The sequence below is a fragment of the Marmota marmota genome, unplaced genomic scaffold, assembly GCF_001458135.2.
Source record: "Marmota marmota marmota unplaced genomic scaffold, marMar, whole genome shotgun sequence".
In the NCBI taxonomy this organism is placed as follows: Eukaryota; Metazoa; Chordata; class Mammalia; order Rodentia; family Sciuridae; genus Marmota; species Marmota marmota.
The window spans coordinates 9051470-9077502 of record NW_026000051.1 but is presented as its reverse complement, the minus strand read 5'-3'; the positions used below and the strand labels follow the sequence as shown (position 1 = coordinate 9077502).

The following is a 26033-nucleotide window of genomic DNA, read 5'->3' as shown; positions in this document are numbered from 1 at the left end:
GGATTGAACCGAGGATGCTCTACCACTGAGTCACACCCCCAAATCCTTTATATTTTATTTTTATTTTGAGATAGGGTCTTGCTAAGTTGCCCAGGTTGGCCTTGAACTTGTGATCCTCCTGCCTTAGCCTCCCAAATCACTTGGATGACAAGCATGTGCCACCATGCCTGGCACATGGCTGACTTCTTTCAGATAGCATCATGTCTTCAAAGTGCATCCATGTTGTAGCATGTATGAGTACTTCATTCTGTTTTATGGCCAAAAAATATTCCACTGTCTGAATAGACCACATCTTATTTATCCAATATGGATTATATTTATTTCTTTAGCTATTATGAATAGTGCTGCTATACAATTAATTTTATGTGAACATATATTTTCATTTATCTTGGGCATAAAACTAGTATGTTGCTTGGATGTGATAATGCTAAATTTGATTTTTTTTGACAATCTATTCATTGGTTATGACTTGTTGATACTTGTTGGTCCAAAACATGCACCCTGAGGGAAAGTGGATTAAACAAGTGTCCTCTGAAACTGACAACTGATTAAAAAACTTCAACAACAAGAAAGAGTTGTATGATCACAGTTTAAACACAGATAACAAGTAATGAAACTCTCACTGTAAAATGGTTATATAGTAAATGTGTCATTGTTGGAATAAGCTACGATATAGTAGAAGTACTCAGCAAAGTTCAAGGACGGGGAAAAAAGAGTACAGCCAAGGCACCTTAACCAACAGTCGTGGGGCCCATAACAGGTTCCATGGTGATTGGATAAACACGAGTGGTTGGACTGCAAATATTCCACTTCTATCAGTGGCAGAAATTGTTACTGGCCTTTGTTCATTTGCATAATTGATACATGTACTATAAATGCATGGATCAATCATAAATTCATGAACAAAGACAAGAAAGATTTTATAAATTTGTTGGATTTCAAACATCTGCTCAGCACAACTAAAATGATGCAATGAGAACCCATCACAAGAAAGACGGTGTAATACTCCTGCACCCGCTACCTACCATCCAAGATATCAGATTTGTCAAAAGAAGTCACATGTCTCAAGTGGCAAGAACAGCAATGATGGCAAATAAGTCATGCGGTGTGAAACTGACAACATATTATCAGAAATGTAATGTAGTCCTTTGTTTGAAGCGTTTTTGCTCCTTCCCACCAAAAATAATTGCTGAACAGGTCACAAAAGTGACTTCTTTGTGTGTTGTATGAAAGGATATGATATCTGCCCAATGTCCTATATAAAGGGTGGTGCACACACACACACAGACACATACACACAGAGACACACACACACACATGCAAGATACTCCATTGCCACAGGGTTCAATTTAAAGCACAATCTGTACTTTTATTCTTAATGATAATAAGGGATATATAAGCTCTAGATTATTATTCCTAGCTTATTTTAATGCACATATATCAATTTTGTTGAAATATTCCTAGAACTGAAAGGACTTAACAGGTAAGATGATGGTACAGTCCCCTGAAATGATGTCTGTCGTAAGAGCCAAGAGAGCTGACCTCTAGTTTGAAGCTGTACATCTCTTGACACCTCTGAAGTGTTGAAGAGTTAGAACAACCAACAGAGGATAAACATTTTTTACAACACATATAAAAGAACCCATAATAGACATAAACCAATAAGAAAAAACATAATATGAAACAACCCAAAAGATGAATAAAGAATACAAATCTTTTCACAGATGGAGAAGCATAAATAACTAATAAACTTGTGCAAAAACTCAAGCTTGTTGACAACTGGAAAGAACATATTTTGCCTCTCAGTTTGGCAGAAATTCAGAAGGTTAATGGTATATCATATTAGAGAGGATATGAGAAGACAGGCACTCCCAAACACTGCTGTTGGCAATTTGATAAGAACTATCAGAATACAAAGTGCCTATTCCCTGCAACCTAATGTTCCTAGGAATTTAGCCTGCAGAAGTATTTGCACAAATACATACTTCAAATGAACGGTGATGTTATTATGCCACCCTTTGTAACAGCTAAGAAAAGATATGGAAACTATTTGCATCAATAGATTGTGGCACGTCCATAAAATGGACTCTTAGGTTGTTATTAAAATGAAATGGATCTATACATACCAACAGAAAGATGTACACAAAGTACTGCTAAGAGGCCGTTATCAAACACTGTAGACGTTGTGTAACTACAGCATCTAAAAGGGAAGTTAAATTGTCTATATTTACATTTATATACTGTGTATCTTGTGTCTGTAATTATGATCTGCATTGTGGTGGTGATTAGCACAATTTACTAAGTAGTCTGGGTCTCCTCTTTATAGTCTCATAGTAGGTCTGCACATCGCCAGCTCCTCTGAAGCTAGTCATAGCCACGTAACTTGCGAATGAAATGTGAGCAGAGGTGGTGTGCCACTCCCAGGGATAGGCTGGGAAAGCCAGTGCAATGCATCATGTACCCTTCCTCTCAATGACTCAGGGAAGCAGGTGCCCCTGGAAGCCAAGATGGCAACAGGCCCTGTCCTCAACCCCGCCAACCCACACTGCATGAGCAGGAAAGAGACTTTGTCGTATTAGACCACTAAGCCTTATTGTGCTTCTTGTGACTCATTCAGAAAACTGCCTGTTGTTGCTTTTGAAATTTTCTATACACCGTAATTCCGACACAATGAGAAATGAATCATTCAATGAGTTCAAAGCACAAAACCTGGCCTCAGAGTTCTAGGCAGACACACTCTAGGATTTACTTACAAGTAAACTCTACCCGGGGCAAACTTGCACAGGAGATAAACAGTCCTATTCTTCCAGCTTCATTAAGAATGAGAGGTTTTATTCAGATGACAGAGAAGCAGATGGGAGAAGAGAAGGAGCTGCCGGAAATGCCTGCTAGGACTCACAAAGCATTTATAAAAATTACTAGGTAATGGTTCACAGACACCCAGGGAAAGAAACACGCGCACAAATGGCAGCAGAGGCAGCTGCGAAGGCAAGGCACGATTCAGCGTGAGGCAGGAGGAGAGATGTTGCTCCACCTGGGAGAGAGAAACAAGATCATTGTTCTCTCCAGCAAAATAACCACCTTTGTGGAGGGATCCAAGGGACATAACTCAGCTTCAGAGGAGCAACCACAAGGAAGGGGTGCTTCCAAACTAATTAAAGAAATAGCAAGTCTGTTTGCCTGTTCCCATTATCAATTTTTCTGTATAAAACTTAATTAATCTGTCAGAAATTCATCAGAGGGAAAGCCAAACCAACACATATTCTTATTTGAAGCACTGTACCTTGTGCAGTGGCGCACATCAGTAATCCCAGTGGCTTGGGAGGCTGAGGCAGAAGGATCATGAGTTCAAAGCCAGCTTCAGCAACAGCAAGGCACTAAGCAATTCAGTGAGATGCTGTCTCTGAATAAAATACAAAATAGAGCTGGGGATGTGGCTCAGTGGGTGAGTGCCCCTGAGGTCAATCCCTGGTACCAAAAAAAAAAAAAGTACCGGGCTTCAAAGACATGTGACTTGGTTCTCAAAACAAGCCTAACAAGTGTTTTATGTTCTTTCTAGAGATGAGGAACCTGTGGTGCATATAGGTAACGCAACTCAGCCAGGGTCACAAAGCCAGTAGGTCACAGGGCCAAGACTCAAACTGATATGTGACTGTGCTTTCTCCAGGATCATTGAGAAGGGAAGAGCAGAGAGATCAACCCAGGAAATTCACATCTCTTCCTTTCATGTCCCACCACCTCAGTTCTCCCTGTGAAGTCACCTAAATTTTGTGAACCCTGAGTTAAGATGTGATGTCACTCAAACAGCTGGAACGAGTTTTCCATGGTGATGAATATAATTGATATGCCAAAGCATGCAATAGGCCCCGGGTCCAGAATGGAAGCTTTAAAAAAATATATCCCTTTAGATTCATGGAACTTTAAAAGCATAATTTATTTTTAAAGAAAATAGGTTAAATCAGCACTACTTTCAAAATTTTTAATCCTAGGCTCCTTCAAGTTGACATTCATCCAAAATGGAGCTGGCCCTCTTCCCACAACCATCTTTACGTGTTTGGTTATCTGCTGTGGGGCAGCGGGTGTAGTGCAGTGGGAGAGCATTCTGAAGGCTCTGGGTTTGGACCCAAGAGTCCAAATATAGTCTGGAATGAATAGGTCACAAAGTATTTTTTAAATGAGTCAAATGAGCTGGTCACATCTCTTCAGGTTAAACAGTAACCTATGTGCAGACTCTAAATCTATAATACCTTTTTCTTCTCATTAAAGAAAAATAGATCCCATAACCATTGTCTGAGATTACCCTGCTGAAGGAAAAGAACATTAACTGAATACCAGTGGTGTGTCCACCGCTGGGCTAAGGCAAGGTGCTACATTCCTTCCTTTAATCTCACAAGCGTTCTGCAAGGTAAGTGTCACTCTCTCCTGCCCATTGTTACAGCTGGAGAAGCTGGGGCTAGGGAGGTGCTGCATTCAGTCTACAAACAAGAGGTCACACAAGCTTAGTGGTAAGAACTTTAACCCACAACTGTCTGATTTCAAGGCCTGTGCCAACTCCAGGAAACAACACTTCCCCTTTAGAGAAGGCACTTTAAAATGGTCAATTATTTTTACGGTATGTTCTTCTCAGGGAATAGATTTAAAAGAGAAATAAAATGTATGAGTGAATTTCTGTATTCAACTTTAGCCGATACAAAACCAGCATCTAAAACAGTAATCAAAATTGAAGCACAACACAGTTTATGTTTTATAACACAGAAAATAGCTCTAGGAATTACTACACCTGATAAGACAAATTAATTTGTGGTACTTATAGACCTTGAACACCAGCCCTTGAATTTATTGTCTTTTAAAAGACTGTTCAAGAACTTAGCGTGGATTCAGGAAACTATTACATGCATTGTTCAAATAACAGCGGTAGTGAATTGTGATTTTTGTGTTATGACAAGTTTAACTCACAAAGGAAAAATTCTGGTGGATTAGACATTGAAATAACCTGTCTGTTGAAGGAGAATATTTATGGAGTAGGGTATGAACTGTTCTTAAATAAAATGCTGTCTTCAAAAAACTGGGCATTCAAAAAGATGACTATCATTGCAACTAGAAGCGGAAGGAAAGTGAAACCACCCAATTTTTCATTTTATATTCTTCCTTCTTCCAGAGGATTCAGAGATGATTCAATGCTGGCTTGCGTTCCACAGAGGAATAACACAACTCACCTGGTCAAATGGCACAGGGGTCACTTTTTCTCCATGGTGGCAGCAAGATAGGATTTAGGAGGTAATGGCACCGCATGCTCCCTCTGCCGGGCAAGGGTATTTCAACATATTTTAAGCCCTATTTTCAATACTGCTCTCCTGGCTCTGGGTGACTCCCTGTCATTCCTCTGTCATTTAAGAGGTGTGAGTCAGATGAGGGATGAGGTTAAGAAATGGAGGATTATTAAAGATCTTTCGAGCAAAAGAGCGTGAGGCTTGAGCCCTCACTCACACTTACTTGCTGGACCTGCTTCAATTATTACCTGGGAATGAAGATGATGATGATGGTGATGATCATGTTCATGATGATGATGTAGCATAACTCCTTGCAAGATGGTTTTTAGCAAAGGATTATCAAAGAAGATGCTATAGATTATATACTGGCTACAAGCTCAGGCCCCAGACAGCTCTGCCACTTGCTACCTGTGTGTCCTTGGGTAGCCCTTTAGCAGCCTCTCTCTAATATCAGTTTCCTCATCTATAAATTGGACATAATAGGATCTGCTTCAGAGGGCAGCTGTGAGAATGGAACAACATTATCCATAATAGATGCTCAACACAATTTTTGGTGAGCATTAAGCACTTAGTGCAATGCCGAGCACATATTATTAATAAATTAATATTGCATAACTGGTAAGTGGGATGATACAGTAATTGTGCAATGTCAGAGGAAAGGCTGAGTCAGTTCCAGAATACAACACATGATTTGGAGTCTCTGAAACAAAGAACTCATACCATCAGAGACCTCAGGACAGGGGCTTATGCAAACTGTCAACAAAGGACCCACTATCAAGTCCCTCAGAGCCCTCATTCATATAAGCTGGTGTCCATGGCACCACTGTGCACACACAACCTAATCTCCAAGGAGGGCAGCTCACAGCAACAGTGGCATCTATTCTCTAGGGTGTCTATGCAGGATACAGGGAGAGAGGCGGGCATGGCTGGAAGAGGACCGTACAATTATAGGAGCAAGCAGTCTGAACTAGGAATCAGGAGCCATCACTCTTTTTCTCATTGCAATTTCAGTGGTGACTTTGTACATAGGACTTTGCTATTTAAAAATAACTTTATTCTTATCTGCAAGTCTGGCATCTGTAAATTTTCCCTTTGAGAAACAAATTTAACACTGTGAATACAGCTGAATTAGATCTGTCCTGCATGAATCATCAGAGGGTGGCATGGTTCATTTGGGACTGAAGGAGAGTGGGCAAGGGAAGCTGGGTCTATATATGGCAAGAAGTCTGTGAGCAAATGCAGTCGGCAGCAATGCTGACTCCTTGGCGCGGCTGCCAATGTGCTCTGGAATCTGATCTGGCTGCTTCTTCGTCTCTCTACTGTCCACATGCTCCCGAAACCACCAAGCAACCCATTCTGCATCAAAAACCAGATCCACCCTCCTGCCTTTGTTGCCGCTTTGCATGGGAAGCCCTTTGTCCATTCATCTTCCAGAAGGAACTGTCATTGTATGTTTGCAGGTCTGTCCCTCTCTCTACACTGGGAGCTCCTGTATCTGTAGCCCCTTACCAGGGCTCTGCAGATAAAGAGAGAGCCATCAGGGAGTAGTGGGAAGAGCACAGGGCTGAAGCCTGGGTCCAAATGTAATACCTGTTTCAGATGTCGGCTCTGCCCTCACTAGCCATACACCTTGGGTAAGTTAACCTCTGTGAACCTCAATTTTCTCATCTGTAAAATGGACATAATAAGGCACTTAAATTTATTGGGTTATGGAAGAATCAAATAATTGTCTGCATGTAGAGCACTAAGAACAGCAGCTGATAGAGTAAGAGGTAAATAAAGGTCCCACCATAGTGTTTGTCATTGCTGTTCCATGTATACAATAAAGAAAATTTAAAACAGAAGGGAGGCTGTGCCCAGCAACTGAACAGACTTTTGATTTCACATGCTGGCTCAGCGTCCCCCTGTTGAGTGGACCATGTTGTACGGCTTCTCACTACACACCCACAAGAGGAGATGAAGTTTTCACTCTGTTAGTGGTTGTGATCTTATTTCTTACCTGGGCTACCCACCCAGCCCCACCAAAGCCAGCCAGCAGGGACTCCCCAGCCCTGCAGGACAGGTAGGGGACACTGCTGCTCCATTCCTTGCACACCAGCCCCAAGTAGAAGTTCTTGCTCCGAGAACATTAGTGCTGGGAGTTGGAGCCAATCTTGCCCAACATCACCCCACAACACATGGGGGAACCGTGGCCCAGGGAGGTCACGTGTTTCCATTTTGTTAGCAGCAGGTTTACTACATTACTTGTCATATGGTCAACTTTTTAATGGGTACTAAGAATACTATAATGTTTGTTTAAAGTTGGAAGGAGTTTCAAAGTTCATCTAAGCTGGCACTTCTCAAACTCCCCATTCTAAGGAATCAGATGACACATGAGCTCTGCTGCAAGTATTCCACATTCATCTGATGAACATCTTGAACACCTACAATGTGCTGTGCTTTAGGGACACAAGTCAGACACCTCCCCTCCCCTCAGGACCTCACAGACTAATTGGAAAGAGAGACATTTAAGTGTGCAATCACAAATCTATTCATTGCTGAATTATGTTCAAATGTGCTAGAATGAGCTTCTCCACTTACGTAAAATATCTTTCCAAGTGGGAGAAGATAGACCTGGGTGGAGGGGGCAGTTACAGTTAAGGCTCTGGAAACCGCCAGCCCCCTACTGGGCTCACCAAGCTCATGTAGGGTAACACTATCATTATGAAGCCTCAGCACTGGAGAGGCTGGGAACCACTAAACTTGCTCTCCCCACCCGCACTGAACAGAATAAACAAATTGAGGCCTTAAGAGTTTAACTCGCTTGCCCGAAGTAGCAAAGCTGGTGGATGGAAGAACCTTAAAATCCTACAGTGGTTTACACGGCTTCCTTCCAAGAAAAAGTCCAAATCCCATAGCATCTGGCCCCTGCTCACTTCTGCAGCCTCATCTTTCACCATTCCAATTCCCACCTGGTGATCCAGCCAGACGGAACTACATGCCAAGTCCCAAATGTGCCTCTGCTTCGCCTGTACCACTCTCTTCACCAGGGACCCCAAGTCCACTGCCCTAAATAACTCTGGCTCGTTTCCAGCTCTCAGGACTCAGCAGCAGTTAACCTCGTCCAGGAAGCCCTTTCACGGGTGGCCTCCTCTGCCTCTCACAGTACTGACACCTTCACACACAGAGAGAGAGAAACACTCGTCACATAATGTATTCATCCATTCAACAAAAATTTATTGAGCAACTTCCATGTGCCAAGCACCTCCATTTACAGCAGCAAACAAAACAAAGCCCCTGCCCTCATGGAGCTTACATTCTGGTGAGGGAAACAGACAATCAACAAATAATACATAATACAATGTCAGGCAGGGTTTGGTGCTATGAAAAAATAAACAAGAGCAAGGGCTGGAGGAGGTGGCATTTGATCAGAAGTCTGAAAGAGTGACAGAGTAAGCTGTGCAAATAATGGGAAACCAGCATTTCAGGAAGCAGCAACAACGGCCCTGTGGTTACTACAATTATGTCTTATTTGTGTTTTATATCCCCACTGAACTCTAAGGTCCTTGAGGGCAAGGTTTTTATGTTAATCGTGACTCCCAGGATCCAGCACAGAGCTTAGCACTGCATCGTGGGCATTTACAGAATGAACAAATAAACCCGGGCTGGTTGGCTGAGCCCATCTGGCCTAATGAACAGATCTAGCCCATTTTGTGTGTCTGCCTCCCACAGGGCTAAGCTAAGCAAAGGCCCTGCATGGACCAGTCTGCCTAACCTGATTCTGTGGCTGGGTTTCTGTCCCTGGATTCACTCTTCAGTAGGTCCGTGATCCTGACAAGTTCAGTTTTACATTTCTGACCCTCCTATCTCTCGCCTGGACCTGGGTCCTTGTCTAGAAACCCAGATATTCTCAAACTAGGAGCCTGTCCTTACTTTCCCTAGGTGTCCTGGGCATAAAAGTCCTCTCCTAAATTGCATGTCCCAAGGTTTAGGGCCCAGACACCTGCAGCCAGACCTGCCCAGTGATGACCCCTACCTACCTGAAAGACTCCCCTGCCTGATAATTGACTTTCTTCCAAATTAAATGAGTCTTTCCTACTGAGACATCCACCCTCTGATCACACTGATCCTCTCTGTGGCCATCTCTCTGCAGGCTCCAACTTCATGAACCATTACTGAAAGTCTACCACAGCCAAGGCACAAAGCTAAGTACATAAGACTTTGTGTTGCCCACTACAAACCTGTTAACCTGTTAAATAGATTGGTATAAGTCTCCTGGCTCAACTGTCCTAAACCAAAATACTAACACTCCTGAAAACACATTAAATAGCCCATATGACTCAAATAAAGGCAAATGGCTTAATTCAATCAGCCAACTGCAATAGAATACTCTGAAAGTCATGGTGCTTTACCCCAGACCCCAACAGGTCTAAAATGGGTTCAAGGATGAGTAAGTCATCTCTTTAGTCATCCTTTCATCCACCACTTACTGACAACTGCCATATGGCAAGTTCTGAATCATAAAACACAGGGCCTGCTCTGATGACAGTGGTGATAATCATGATGGTGGTGGAGGAAGAGAAAAAGTGTTAGAAGTTACATTTATAAGATACTTATGTGCTATACAGTAGACATTAAGTCTTCTAATATTAACAAAACAATGAGATTGGTATTGCTGGCATTGGCCTCGCTTAACAGAGAAGGTAATGGTCTAAAGAGGAATGTCCACTTGCTCACAACTGCACAACTAAGTAGCAAGGTGTAGGGAGACCCTAGGTCTTTCTGCTTGGAGACTACAAACTGTTTACCATCCCCAATACTTGCATAGTAAGCACTAAACAAATGAAACAGAGAAGGCCCTGGCCCCAGACTTATAAACAAGCATGAGGAGGCCAAGGCTGACATCTGGAGACATAAAGAGGTGTAGGGGAGCCAAAGGAGGGAGTGGCTAACTTGACCTAGAGGATGAGCATTTTGCAGCTGACAAGCGGGTTCCCAGCGTGGCACGCGGCAGGCGCTCTGCCCTGGCCTGCCGACCGGGCCTGAGCCATGCCGGGTCCTCTGCAGTCGTCCTGTCCACCCCCCTGTGCCCACGCAGCGGGGCCGGGCCTCACCTCCTTCCACTTGAGCTGGCGGATGCTGATCTTCAAGGCGTCCAGGGAGGTCCTGGCCTTGGAGCTGTCCACGGTGACTGGCCGCTGTGAGCTCTGCTCCTCTGGACGGCGGACACTCCGCCTGCAGCTTGAGCCCTTGACCCTGGGCTTCCCGTGTGGACAGAGGTCCCGCGCCGGCTTCGGCTTGTGCGCGTGCAGCGTGGGCGGCCGCCGCGGGGCGACGCGGGCATCCCCCTCCTCCGCGCAGGGCTGCTCCGGGCCCGGGCCCGGGGCCTGGGACTGCTCCTCCCCGGCCTTGCTCTCGGGCTCCCCGGCCGCGCCCGAGTCCACGCCGGTCTGTCCGGCCGTCACCCCCGCGTTGGCCTCTGTCTCTGCTTTGGCCGCGGCTACCGCCTCCACCTCCGACTGAGCCGCCAGCTCCCTCTTGGAGCTGCCTCGCCGCATGGCGCTCAGGGTCGGTGCCGGTGCCAGTGCCACCGCCGCCGCCGCCGCTCTGCCGCCCCGGCCCGCGACCAAGCTGCCGCCACTGCCTCTGCTGCCGCCACTGCCAACCGCTCCCCGCCCGAGCCCGTTGCCATGATCGCTCAGGCTCAGGTTGACAAGGGCAGTCACCGCCTCCCGACGGGACCCGGGAAGGGACAATCGCCGACCAGGCCCCGGCGACCTCATAGGCGATGTTGCACACGTGACCAGGCCTGTCACAGAGGCACCGGCGGCCATCTTGGAAAAGGGCAACTAGCTCCCTGGCCGGCACACCCAGGGAACTCTCTAGGTTTTTGAGCGTTCGGAGCACAGGCTGGAAATGAAACTGAGGGTGGAAAGACGTCGAGCTCACGTGGGGCTCCCGGGACTAGGGAGGAGAGACATCTAATTCCAACAAGAGCCTCAGTTTCCCACCCGCTCAGGCACAGTCACACTCACTGGGGTAACTCCTGGTCCCCTTCTCCTCCCGCCCGTCCCGGGGGAAATCCAGCATGGGAACATCTCATCTAGTGAGGGATATAACAAGTCCAGACCCCAGTTACATAGCAGCAAGAGTTCCACTGGAAGACGCCCTTTTCTAGTCCTGTGAGCGCCCCCAGATTGATAGCAGAAATACCTTGATCTGTTCTCAGGGAGTTTCCAACAGAGTGGAAAAGCCCTACAGATTCTCAGTCCACTTGAGGACATCAACAACTCCTTTTACTTGTTATGTCCCTTTTTTATTGTAGTAAAAGATAGATAACAAAAGTTACCTCTTAACCATTTCAAATATGCAATCCATTGACTTTCAGTTGATTCCCATGGTTGTGCAGCCATCACTACCATCAATCAACTAGAAGTACTACTTCTTCCCAGGGGGAAACTCCTTCTCTATGAAATAACAGCTCCTCATTCCGCCCAACCCCAGCCCCTGGCAACCACCATCCTACTTTCTTTCTTGATCAAATTGACTACCCTAGGTACTTCACCCAAGCGGAAACATTGCCTTGTTTCATTTAGCATAATGTCCTCCAGATTTATTCTTGTAGTGGCATGCATCAGAATTTCATTCTATTTTAAGGCTAATATTCCACTGTATGCATATACCATATTATTTTTATCCAGTCATCTGTACATGGACATTTGTGTTGTTTCCACTAGTTAGCTATTGGGAATTATACTGTCATTATCATTGGTGGACAATGTTGGTTTGAGTCCCTGGGTTGGCATGTACTTTTAAAGCCAATCCAAGAAAAGAGCCACATTTGCTTTAATTTCGTTTGGTTTTTAGGAAACGGGGTTGGAAAGGTGCAACGACACACCAGGATGACAACAGAATGACCACAACTATCCATGAGTGAACTTTGCCATATTCTGCACTGGGATGGAAAGAACACAGAAGTCATGGAGGAAGGAGGCCCTCTTCCTCACTGATCTCTCCAGGAGTCTTTTTTACTTTGGTCTAGCATTTTACTTGGTGAATAAAATGCCTTGAAATGTACAATCAGAATCTTAAAAGGCCCAAGCCCCCCTGTGGGGGTGCTCCTCTCTCTTCCTGTGGAGGCCACGATGGCTTTCTCCTCTGACCACCTGCACTGAGTGACCTGGGGTCCTTATTTAGAATTCAGTCTTCTGAACCCACCCCAGAGATTTTGATGCAGAGCATCTGGATGAGCCTGTGAGTCTGAAGGTTAAATTAGTTTCTTTGCTGATTCTAAGGCAGCCAAGGTCAAGAGCCATGGATAGAGTCTACTTCAAGACCTTTGAAGACCCTTGGAGCTGTCCGTGGTACCAAGGAAAAGCCCTCACAATCTCCTATCTGCATCCACACCCTATTCCCCCAAATCCTGACCCTCCTCCTGGTGTCCCTGGTTTCAGAGAATGGTACCACCTTCATTCAGGCATCCTTGAATGTTGCTGAATCTTAACATCCCTCTCCTGACTTCCTATAAGCAGGCTGTCACCAAATCCCATAGGTCTTATATTGAAATCTTACTCCCATCTTTCTCCTCTTACCCTTTCCTATGATCACTGCCCCACTTCAGGTTTCTGCCACTAGGGTGAACCATTGCACCAGCCTCCTCATGGGCCTCCTTGTCTCCAGTCTCCATCAAACCCTGATGCGTTCTCCACACTTCAGCTAGACCTGCAAATTGCCTGCAAAGAAACTGCCCCATCTTTGGGGAATAAAACCCAATCATGCTAATTGCCCTAAAAGAGCCTTCCTAATTACCACTTCTGCAATAACCCCCTTCTCTTTGCCTCCATGCCTTCGTGCAACTGTTGCCTCTGCCTGGACCTCTCTTTCTTTTATCTCTACCTGGAAATTCAGACTCAGCTTGAATGCCTTCCTCTTCCATAAGCTTTTCTCAAATCCCACAGGCAAAAATAGTTCTTTCCCCTGCCAACATAGCTGGTAACCCTCCACATGGTCTCTAGAGAAACCATCTCAGCCTCCTCCATTGGTCTGGGCAGGGACCAATCTGGTCTGGTTTATCTCTATATTCCCCTCTCTTGGAGCTACAACACAGTGGTCCTCAGAAGATAAATGCACCAATTAATGAGTTACTTTCAACTTGTCAACTCTGGAAAAAGCCTCCCACATAGAGATATTTTGGCCTATGTCCCAAGACCTCTTCTAAATAGGACCTTTGGCAGATGGTCCTTCCCTCTGCCCAGAACATTCCTGCCTACAACTCTGCCCACTTCTTCTTCCATTATCAGTGTATATTATATATCTGAAGAGATACCTCTACTCTATATAAATCAGAACTTTTCTGATGAAATAATGACATAAGACAGAAAAACAAACAAATGAACCTCAATGCAGCATATAATTAAGTGCCAAACAAGGCAAAGAGTAAAAAGCAAAAGTTATTTAGGAGTTCAAGGAATGGAGAATTTACTGTGAATTTGCCAGACCAGGCTCCACATAAGACACTGGGCATAAGCTGAGTCTTCAGGATGGAGTAAGAATGAGGCAGATAGGAGTTAGGCGGGCTGGGGTGGGGTGGGCATTGCAGAGGCTGTGGGGAGGGCTGCTCCAGTCTGGGGGTGGAGATCTGCCAAGCCTCTGCCCACCAGCTCGCCTATCCAGGTTGTGTCCACCAGGTGGGGTGATTTTGCCCATTGGTTCAAAGGCTCCAGGGGTAAAGGAGTTCCTGTCCTGAGAGGGGGCACAGGGAGTAGATGTGAGAGGAAGACGCAGTCTCTTCAGGGGTGCAGGGAGCAGACTGGACTGGTTGAAACACATGCCTTGGAGGAAGGGCTACAGGAAACAAGGCCAACTTGAGCTCGATTGTCAGAGCTTTAAATGTCGTGGTACCCCATGACTTCTCGGGAACCCCCAAAATGTGTTGGCAGGAAATCCAACCCCATATGTGATTACTCCAAGAGAAGCATCAGCTGTGGCTGCTGAGAAGCAGAGCAAGTTAGGATGCAGGACTGGAATTACCGACCTGAGATACGCAACTGTGTGAAGTGTCTCTCCAGATGCGCCCTGTCCCTCACAGCTCACTGCGGCTTACAGTGGCTCTTTCCTGTGTGTCCCACCAACCAGAAGTAAGGAGCTCACTGTTCTGTGGACCACGATATCCCAATGCCTAGTCTAGTGCCTGACAGAGAGCAGGCACTCAAGAAATATTTCTCAAATGAATGAATGAAAAATTAAACTACTTAGATAATCAACACTGAGGAAACGGTTAAGGAAATTGTGGCAAAGGCTGTCAATGACAGCTTCAGCCACCAAGGAAAATGTCAGTGTCATAGCATGAAGGGAACGGGTGCAGGCATTGTAATTACAATGCCTAAAAACTGCTCTGCACGAGAAAGGCCTGGAAGAATACAGAGACAAATGAGAACAGCTGTGGTGCCGGAGACTCCAGCTCTTGCTTGAAATTTTCCTCTCAATTTTAGCAAATTGTAGCAGCCTTGAGGTTCTTCATGTCCTTGAACCCCGGAATCAATCTCCTTTCTACAGATTTTTGGTAAGAATCAAGAAGACAAGGTTTGCGGTGGTCTACTATTGGCAAGTCACCTCTGTGCCCGGCACTGGCCTGAGCCTTTTGCATATACTGTGTCTTATATCTCCACTGCAGCTCTGGGATGTGTTCCATTAAGACCCATATTTTACAGATGAAGGAACTTCCTACTCAGAGAAGACAAGTCACTCGCCCAAGGCACACAGCTGGGAAAGGAAACATCAGGATTCTAACTCAGGATGATCTGACATTAGCACCTGGATCCCAAGCGCTGCACAACCCCATACCAACCCTTTGTCCACAAAAGACTCAACATATATTTAAATACAATTGAGCCCTCATACATGTATATGAACATAAATACACACACACACACTAACATTCAGGTATGAAATTTTCTACAGTGAGAAGACATTGATTTGCTAACTGGAAAATCAGATTTTAAGTAAAAAATTCACCTTGGCTCTTATTATGTCACTTTTACAGCAAATCCATTTCTGGGGCGGGGCAGGAAGAAGGAAGGGTCTGTTCCAGGGAGAGGGATGGGCACCGTTGACTCTAGCAGGTTGTTTCTGCCCTGTTCAGATCAAAACCTGCCACCAGGTGGCGCCCAAAGAACAGTTTTCGAAGAGTTGAAGGTGGCTGAGGTGCTGCAAAGGTCCCGCGGCTGTAAATGTCTGGCCCCAACAGCTCCCCCCTGGCCCTCTGTGCTCCTCTGGGCTTTTTACCACTGTTGCTCCTTCTGCCTAGTGCACTGTCCCCATACCCCACTTGACCCCCTGTCTACTCAGTTTGTCCTTCAAGACCCTGGTACAAAGTCTCCTCTTAGAGTAGGGCAGAGCTCCCAGCCTCCAGGATGCGTTTTGTCGCAGATAAAATAATTTTTAACTGACTTCACATTTTAAGAACCCACGCTGCTGCACATTACCTGCCTGGTATAGCGAGCCATCAGAATGGGGATGCTTCCCACACAAGGGACAGTGGGACCCACCACAAAGTCCTCAGGGGCCAGTTGGAAGGAGCCTGCTTCATGGCAAGGGGCTTGTAAAATGCCATGTGATGGCTGTAAAATGAGTGTCCTTCCCGCCCCTGCCCACCATCTATACATGCTGAGAGTAGGGTTGGGGACCAAGTCCTGGAGGAGGGGACAGAGACAAGAGCAAGGAGCCTGGCAGAGAAGTAGGCTAAGGGAAGGCCCAGAGAATTGAACTGGGGAGTGTAAGAATGTTGGGCTGTAGGTGGGGTGTGGGTGGCAGGACACGTGAGCGGGGCAAGGTCAGTGTTAAAGCAAGCCCCTTTCCGGGGGCTTAGAACCCAGGAAGGTTTTAAACAGAGGACTGCTGTGGTCAGGTTTCTAATTCAGAAAGAATGCTCCGAGCCCTGAGGAATGAAAGTTAACATTCAATCCCCAGCACTGCAAAAAAGAAAAAACAAAATGAAAGTCACTGTTACTTGAACTGGACACTGCTCTAAGCCTTTATGTGCATCATCTAGTTTAGTGCTCGCAGCAGCCACCGAGATAGGTAGCATCAGTCAGTACTCCCCTTCTGATGGATTGGGAAAGAGTCAAGGAGCCCTTGGTCACACGGCAGGAAGGGGTGGAGCTGAGATGGCAGCCCTGGGCCAGAGCCTGAGCTTTACGTTTATTCTGCTTTGGAAGGGGGGTGGGGTGGGCAGGATCCAGGCAGGGAGACCAGAGAGGAGTCTTCTGTAGTTAAGTGGCAGAAAAGTGGGGAGCAGGGGTGAGGGCTGTGAGAGGGAGTGAGATGTGAGGGATCTAGGGGCTTTCCTGCCACTCAGGCTGCATCTGGCCCCCTGGGCTCAGTGTTATCCTTTCGCTGGAAGCAGGGATTCAGCCTGGGCTCCCCTCTCATGAGCCTGAGTCAACGCTCCCAGCCTCCTCATTTCCTACACTGTCCCCAAAACACAAGTCTTTTTCATGCTTTCACTCATCCAAGGAAGACACTGAGGAGAGCACAGGGAGTCTGGGGTCCCACAAACCTGGTCTCTGCCCTAAGACTCCTGACCCTCTGTAGGAAGGTCTCTGCAAGCTACTTGGACCCTGGTTCCTTCTAGTTGTCATCCCTAGACATCTGCAGCTTTCTCTTCCCCCAGGGGTCCCTCTCCCTGGGAGATGAGCGTGAAGCTGCCATCCACCTAGAAGCTGGCACCTCATCATCTCAGGAGACCACCAGGAGACCTCCAGACCAGCAGGGCCCTCCCACAGATCCCCTGTCTCCTGTCCTGGGAAGTCTCTTGGAGAAGGCTGTTGGAAGACAGAGGTGCCAGGTGGGCAGCTGCACTGGGCGGGAGAATGGAGGGGGATGGCAGAGAGAGGCGAAGACACCTAAGGAGAAAGGTGAGCTGCAGAAGGAGCCTTATCTTGTCTGCTCCAAGAAAGAGCTCCAGCGAGGGAAGAGAGGGAGGAGGGAATGGTGGTAGAGAAATAAGGAGGGAGGTAAGATTTACTTAGTACTTCCAATATGTTAGAAATCTGACCTAAACAGATGTTCATAGCAAAGTGACAAGGCTCCATCATCTACAGCAGGAGCCAGCAAGCTTCCTGTCAAGAGCCACATAGTAAAGATTTTAAGCTTTGCAAGTTCTGTTACAGCCACCCAACTCTCCCATTCTTGGGAGAAAACAGCTGTTTTAGTCAGCTTTTTCACTGCTGTGACTAAAAGACCTGAAAAGAACAATTTTAGAGGAGGAAAAGCTTATTGGGGGGCTCACAATTTCAGAAGTCTCAGTCCATAGGAGGCCGCTTCATTCCTCAGGGCTCAAGGTGAGGCAGAACATCACGGCAGAAGAGTGTGGCAGAGGGAAGCAGCTCACAGAAGCAGAGAGAGACTCCACTCACCAGATACAAATATATACCCCAAATGTATGCCCCCAATGTCCCACCTCCTCCAGCCTCACCCTACCCCTCTTCAGTTAGCACTCAGTTAACCCCATCAGGGGATTAATTCACTGATTGGGTTAAGACTCTCATAACCCAACTATTTTACCTCTGAATGTTCTTGCATTGTTTCCCACCTGAGCTTTTGGGGGACACCTCACATCGAAACCATAACAACAGTCATTGATAACAATATAAATGAATGAGATAGCATGCTACATCCAAACCTTGTTTACAAAAAATCAGAAAAAGATAATGAAGTCACTAGCCATTAGGGAAATGCATATAAAACCACAATGAGGTGCTCCTTCATGATCACTAGGATGGTGCAATGGTTAGACTGTATCCCCCAAAGTTCACTGTCAAGTCCCAAGTTCATATGTGATGGTATCTGGGGGTGAGCCTGTGGAAAGAAATTAGGGCTAGATGAAGTCATGGAGGTGGAAACTCATTATGGGATTGGTGGTTTTATAAGAAGAAAAGAGACCTGGGCTATCTCTTGCTCTGTCTCACATGTGATGCCTTCTGCCAGGCTATGACACAGCAAGAAGATGCCATGGACTTCCCAGCATCCAGAACTGGGAGAAATAAATCTCTCTCTTTTTTTAAATAAGTTACCCAGCATTAGCAACCTAATAGCAACATAATACAGACTAAGACACATGGCTATGATTAAAAAGACGGTAAGCGTTAAGGAGGATGGGGAGAAATCGGAATGCTCATACATTACCAGTGGAAATGTAAAATGGTGCACTGCTTTGTTAAATAGTCTGGCAGTTCCTCACATGGTTAACTGCATGAACCAGGAATTCTATTCCCACATGAAATAAAACCCAACAGAAATGAAAACATCTCCACATAAAAGCTTGTACATGGATGTGCATAATAGCACTAAGTGGAAACAACCCCAAAACATATAAATTGAAAAACAGGTGAAAAAAATGTAGTATATTCAATCAACAAACTATTATTTAACCATAAGAAAAATGAAATAATAGACAAAACAGGAAATTTCTCAATGTAGAATGACATTAATCTCTAGATTAAATGGGCCCATTTTAGAGCCAGCCTAATGAACAAAAAATGTGCATACCAATCACATCATTTTAAATTATAGTAAACTGAGAAACAGAAGGTCCTAAATATTGCTGGAAAGAAAGTAGGAAAATACAAGAATTGGGGAAAAGAATGGTATAAGATTTCTCCATAACAACACTTAAAAGGCAACTTGCCTTCAAAGTTATGAATCAAAGTAATGGAGAATTCTATACCCAACTAAACAATCTAGTATGATGCTAGAATATTTTCAGGTATTCTAAATTTTCATCATGAAGAACCACTGATAATATACTCTACCTAACTGTGGAAGCAAAATAAGGAACAAAAAGAAATGAGATTCAGAAATCAAGGTTTATAGCAAACACAGAAATTGGTTTTAAAAAAAATGCACTAGTGTAACTGAGCCTTGAAAACATTATACCAAGTGAAGACCAAAAGAAGTCAGACACACAAGACTGCAAATCACATAATTCCGTTCATACAAAATGTCCACAATAGATAAATCTATATGGAGAAAGTTGGTTTGTGGCCTTCTAGGACTGGGAGGAGCAAGGAGAGGGAAAGGCGATAATTAAGAGGTACCAGGTTTTATTCGTAGGTCGATGAAAATTTATTTTGATGATGGATACACACAACTAAAAACCAACAAACTGTATACTCTAAAGATATTAAGGGTATGTAGGTTATGTGAGTGACATCCCAATAAAGCTGTTTAAACAAAAAAGTCAGTGGGCCATAGTTTGCTGAACTAGAGAAGTCAGACGTCCTGGGTTGAAATCTGCACTGTTTCTTGTGACTTCGGGCCACAAAAAAGAACTTCTCTGTCGCTACTTTCATCTGAAGAGTGGAGAATACGAATTCTATCCAAGAGCGCTATGAATTAAAATATGTAACGTGCCTGCACACGAGTGCTCTCTAAATGCTGGTGACTGTTATGATCTTCACTTTAAGATGAGGAAACAGAGGCTAAGAGAAAGCACAATTTTTGTCCCGAGTTGTGCAGAGTGACAATTGAAGTTCAAAGCTCCAACTTGCCATGTGGGTGTTCTTCCATCCACCGTTCTACCTCACTGTCCTAACACAAAGGAACCCCTGCACCCTCTGGAATCCCATTCCCCCTGTGTCGAGTGGAGAGTTTGTCCTGAATGCCCCTTAAGAGCTCTTTCAGCTTTGAAATTTTACAAATCAGTGGAGGACATGGTGTGGAAATGCTGGGCCTTTGGCCAGTTCCTGAGGACCGTGAATCCTTGCTCTGATGGCCCTCAGCATAGAGGGTGGACTGCCTGCCAGCCTCCCTTTGTAGACTGGCGGGCCAGCACACAGGAGAGGAGATGCAGGAGACTCCGCCCACAGGTAACAGAATAACAGCCAGGCTTGGGAAGCAGTGGGCTGGAAATAAAATAACTGACAACATGATACCACCCTGGATTCCTCCAGCACTCTGGGAAGGCAAAGAATAAACACCAAATTTCAAATTACTTTTCCGAAAAGGTCAAGAGAAATTGAAAGCCACTGCACTCTCCTAACAACTGGTTTCCCTCTTGGAGAGCTGTCAGGGTTTAAAAATATTTTACAAAGCAATCATCTGTAGGCAATCAAGAGAGATGCCTCCCCCAGGCCAAGAAGGGGGGCTGTTGAAATGTATCAGTGGTGTTGTGCTAAGCAGGGGGGGGGGCGTCAGGCAAACATGGAGAGCTCGGTTTTAGCCTAACTTTTGAGAAAAGCAAGTTTTAAAAAAATAAACAAAGAAAAATAAATCCCAAGTATTCCCAAGTGGCCTGATTTGAGAAGAAATCCTCTCCCCTGTTGGTGTAAGGGGTGAATTGAAGGAGGGGATTTCTTTCTACTTTTGGACACCTGCCTCTTTTATCCCCCACACCCTTCCCTACACCCTTCCACAGCCAATTAGCCACAAGACCTCTGTTTTAGTCATATTTTTTGCTGCTATGATTATAAGACCCAACCAGAACAATTATAGAGGAGGAAAGATTTATTTACGGACTCACAGTTTCAGAGGTCTCAATCCATAGACAGCGGGCTCCGTTCCTCGGGGCTCAAGGTGAGGCAGGACATCATGGTGGAAGAGTGTGGCAGAGGGAACTAACTCACATGATGATCACATCCAATAGCCACGCCCCTAATGAACCACTTCCTCTAGCCACATTCTACCTGCCTCCAGTTAATTCCGTCAGGGATTAATTCACTGATTAGGTTAAGGCTGTAACCTAATCATTTCTTCTCCAAATATTCTTGCATTGTCTCACACATGAGCTTTTGGGGAACACCATATCTAAACCATAACAACCTCTATTGGCTTCCACCGGGACTTACCAAATGGATTTTGAGATAGTTTGAAGAATGTCTTGCAATAGCCCAGGAAGGCTTGCTATGGGGTGGTTCCAGCAGCCCTGTGGTCTCTTCTGTGGAACTTCAATGAGTCAGTCAGGACAATGTTAAGCTGCAGTGACAAACATTCCCAAATCTCAGTGAATTAACAGACATGTATTTCTCATTCACATTACACATTCAGGACAGGGGCTCTGCACACAGTAGTCCGTTGGGGTCAGAAGAGGTTAATGGAGACTCCATTTCAACCTGACCACAGTGGGTGGGAAGAAAGGGATCAAGGCAAATCACACACTGGCTTTTTTTCTTTTCTTTTCTTTTCTTTTTATTGTGTGTGTGTGTGTGTGTGTGTGTGTGTGTGTGTCTGGGGATGGAACCCAGGGCCTCGCACATGCTAAGCAAGCACTCTACCACTGAGCCACAACCCAGCCTCACATACTGGCTTTTTCAAACTTCATTCAGAAATACTGCACGACTGTTGTGATGACTAGAAGGACCAGAGCAAGCTGAACCTGGCGGTTAGAGAGGCCAGGCAACCCTCCATGTGATGAAGGAGACAAGCCTAAAATGTGGAGCACACTCGCTCCTGACCACCACAGAGCACCTCGAATAGGGACCAGGGCCACAGGCCCCAAACCCAGGAGCCAACCATTAAAGGGCGGCAGTGTGGGACTCAGAGAGGTGAGCAGCGTCCATTCACGTCTAGAGTGAGGGTGGGGCAAGCGGCTAGTGTGTGCCTGTTATGTGAAATGAGCATAGTGTGGCAGTGTTGCAAAAGGACAATGACACTCTCAAAAGAAGAAATACAAATGACCGACATCTCTAGCAATTAGAGAAATGAAAATCAAAACTACATTGAGATTTCACCTCACTCCAGTTGAAATGGCAACCATCAAGAATACAAACAACAATAAGTGATGGCAAGGATGCGGGGGAAAGGTACAATCGTACATTGTTGGTGGAACTTCAAATTAGTGCAACCACTCTAGAAAGCAGTACGGAGCTTCCATAAAAAAACTAGGAATAAAACCACCATATAACACAATTAACTCCTTGGTGTATATCCAAAAGATTAGCCTACTACAGGGACACAGCCACATCAATGTTTATAGCAGCACAATTCACAATAGCTAAGCTATGAAACCAACCTAGGTGCCCTTCAACAGATAAATGGATAAAGAAAATGTGGTGTATATACACCATGGAGTATTACCCAGCCATAAAGAAGAATAAAATCATGGCATTTGCTGGCGAATGGATGGAAGTGGAGACTATCATGGTAAGTGAAATAAGCCAAATCCCCCCAAATCAAAAGGCAAATGTTTTCCCTGATAGAGGGAAGCTAATACAAAATAAGGGAGAAAAAAAATGAGGAAGGAGCAAGAGAAATGTGGTGGGAGGATTCCATCAAAATAGAAGAAAATCTGTGGACTAGATGAAGAGGATTGAGTGGGAGGGAGAAGGGGCCGGAGAAGGGAAGACAGTGGAATGAATCTGACAGAACTTTCCTATGTGAATAACCACAGTGAGTCTCACCTCCTTGTACAAGATGCGAACTAAAAAAAAAAAAAAGTAAACAGCAGAGATATCAGCAGAGGGAAGGGAACAGGGAAGGGGTGGGAGGAGGGAGGGAAACGGAAAGTGCCCAGGACTCAATTAGAGCAAATTATATTTCTCACTTTTATAATTACATCACAATGATCCTAATGTTCTGTGTAACTAAAAAGAAACGATAAAAAGGAAAACTTTTTGAAAAAAAGAAGAGACGAAACTTAGGGGGTAGCGGGTGTTGCTCAGAGATAAAGTGAGAGCTTAGTGCACGGGAGGCCCTGGGTTGATCCCAAGAAGAAGAGGAGGAGGAGGAGGAAGGAGAAGAGGAGGAGGAGGAAGGAGAAGAGGAGGGAGAAGAGGAGGGAGAAGGGGAGGGGGAGGGGAGCCCTAGGACTCAGGGAATCTTAAAGGTCATTTATCACAAGTCCCTGAATCAGAAATGGGAAAAGAAAAAGTGAAATAAGGAAAAGACTGACTAATGGAGGGGCTGGGGCTGGGGCTCAGTGCGGAGCGCTCGCCTAGCACGTGCGAGGCCCTGGGTTCAACCTCAGCACCACATAAAAATAAGTAAATAAAATAAAGTCGTAGTCCAGCTACAACTAAAAGTGTGTGTGTGTGTGTGTGTGTGTGTGTGTGTGTAAAGACTGATGGAAAAAGGGAAAAGCTTCCACGTAGAGGGCTCCCTGATGTTCCCTTTCTTGGTAGAAAGCAAAGAGCCCCATTCCCTCTTCTCTGCCCTTTGTGGCAGTCACCCCATGAAAGGACACTGTTCCCAAAGACCCAGCCTCCCAAGGGGTCTGGATCATGCCTGACACAGAGCGGTTGAGACTGGGTGTCCCTCATGTTCCCACCTCCAAACCCAGCTTTGGTCATGAGACGAGGCCACTCAGATCAGAGTGGATTCAGAGCCCACTCTAACTGCCTGGACAGAAGTCACCCTTGACCTGGCAGGAGGGGCAGATGCTCAGTTGTACTCAGGACCTTCGGAGCGAGGAAGCATACCGTGACTGACAGTTCCATTACGGCCCTCGGGAACCACCCCAGGCAAGGCCATGTGACTTGTTTTGGCCAGTGGAACATTAGTAAAGTATGACATTAGCAAAAACCTAAAAAGCTCTTAATCACTAGGACATGTCCTCTTGGAATGTTCCCCCAAGGAAACCAGATGCCATGCTACAAAGACACTCAGGAAGGACTGCGGAATAATGAATGAGCAGACCCATGGGGAGAGACCTTCAGGAAGGAGACTGTCCCATTCAGCTCCTAGCTAAGAATGGCCACTCCAGTGACCTCAGCTACACCATGTAGAATAGAACCATGCAGAGTCTAGTCAACCCCACAACCAAGAATAATAATAAATTGCCATTGTTTTAAGCCACTCTGTTTTAGGATCTGCTGTTATGTGTCCGTAAGTAACTGGCACCGTGACTTTCTTTTAGCCCAGGTGAGTGTATAGAACATGTGCTCATGCACTTGGACGTGGCCTCCCGTGTGCCTCGGTCTTAACTGACATGGAGAGATTCCCCTCATTGCTGCTGTCTGTCCCAGGCTGCACTGGGAGCCCCACACAGAGGTGAATGAGAGGAACCCCTGGAACCTGGGACGGCATTATCCATTGAGCAGCCAGACACATCCACAAATGACAGCAGAACTTAAACACTATCAGAGAGAGAGACCTGAGGTGCTCAAGTCGGGCTTTTTGGCCAAGGTGACCTTTGATGAGGCTCCTGAAGCACCAGTCATTGGCCAGGCAGATGGGGCTGGGCAGGCCTTCTAGGCAGAAGGACTGGAGTGCACCCTGGCAGACGCGTGGATCAGCCTGGCCCACTGTCTGTCCACACCATTATGTTTCAGCTGGAGCATCTGATCAGAGCAGAGGATGGAGAGAGGCTGAGGGGGATGTGGCAGGACCGAGATATTCAGAGTCTTGCAAACCAAGAGAGAGCAAGAACACCATCCCTGCACTCAGCATGGGCACGGAGGGCTTGGAACCAGAGCAGGACAGGGTTTGGCTGAAATGTCCCTGTGGCTCTGGCTGCTGAGTAGTGACTGGATTGAGGGGTGGAGTCAGGAGCCTGTATTCCACATGACTTCACTGAACCCCCACGTGCCAGGCACTGTTCCGGGTGTTGGGCACATTTCATGAGAGTGAGGACGGAGAGAAAGGGATGACCCGGCGATGTCAGGGGGTGAGTTAGAGGTAGAAGTCTGGGTGACTCCCGCTCCGTGATCGCCCTACTGAGGGGTAAAATGGAGGTGTCCTTTGCTAAAATGAAGCCAGCAGGGCAGGAGGCTAGGGGCAGTGGTGACTCCAGCCAGGCACCCGTTAAGTTTGAGCTGCCTGGGAGCCAGCCGAGAGCTCTTCCAGGAAGGATCTTCATCTATGTCATGAGATGGTAAGCCTGGCAGCTGGGGTGGGTCCTTGCCTTCAACTCTTCCTGGTCTGTATTTCTTCACCCAGAGAGCTTGTGATGGGGGTTTGAGAATCGAGGCCCCAGAGGGGCTGCAGAGGCGCACACTGGTGGGCTGGGAAACCTGTGGGAGCTGTCAGTCACTGTGCCAGTTACTTATGGATACATAACAGCGGATCCTAAAGCAGAGTTGCTTAAAACAATGGCAATTTATTATTATTCTAAGTTGTGGGGTTGGCTGGGCTCTGCTGGGGAGTTCTAATCACTCAGAGGTGACAGGATGGGGGAGGGGGAAACCAGCATGGCTGAGGAATCTGGAGGGAGGTGGGGACTTGGTCAGTATGTGGACCTGCAAGGGCCTGGAGCAAGGGAACAGACTCACCTTCTAGCCTCAATTTCTCATCTATAAAATGAGAGTGTAGAATTGTTGAGGATTAAACCAGATGATTCAGGTTAAATTCTTAGCAAAAGGCCAGGTCCATTATAAACCATCACTAAGTGACTGATTTGTTATTTATTAGTTTGCTAGACCCCCAGAACTGGGGCCCAAGCACAGTAGTTTTAGGGTGCCTACTCATCTCCAGGCCAGGAGGAATTTTATAGGGCTGGGTGGAAGCGAGCAGGGAAGAGTTCAGAGTAGAGGGGGAGGGGAGAAAAGAGGCCCCCAGGGATAGACAGTGGCCTCCAGGGCCACATCTCAGTCGATCCCAGTCCTGACGCCTGGTCAGGGCTTGGGGCTGGGTGCTGTCACCCCCATACATACCCCAGTGCCTGCTGATGCCTTCTCCCCTCCTGGGAGTCTAAGTAGACATAGTGAGGGACACAGGGCCTAGGGACTCTGACACTACCAGTGTGGCTGGAGAGCTCCAGCACCAAGGGAAGCACATGGGAGGGGCCAGTCTCTGTCCCCTGAGACTAAGGGACAGTGTGGGCACACTAGGACTTATGCCCTGCTCCCCAGC

At 46.2% G+C, this 26033-nt stretch overlaps 1 protein-coding gene across 4 annotated transcripts in view; it reads right to left on the bottom strand.

The window, feature by feature from the left end:
- Ttll11 (tubulin tyrosine ligase like 11) overlaps positions 1–11436 on the bottom strand; it is a 240725-nt gene extending 229289 nt beyond the window's left edge. For 2 of the 4 annotated variants that reach the window (XM_048813143.1, XM_048813145.1), the window contains exon 1: positions 10364–11436. In XM_048813143.1, coding sequence (XP_048669100.1) covers positions 10364–11083 — 720 coding nt within the window. In that variant the 5' untranslated portion in view covers positions 11084–11436. The remainder of the gene's footprint in view (positions 1–10363) is intronic. The other 2 variants (XR_007351190.1, XM_048813144.1) reach the window with 2 other exon arrangements.
- Between the last annotated feature and the right edge of the window lie 14597 nt (positions 11437–26033).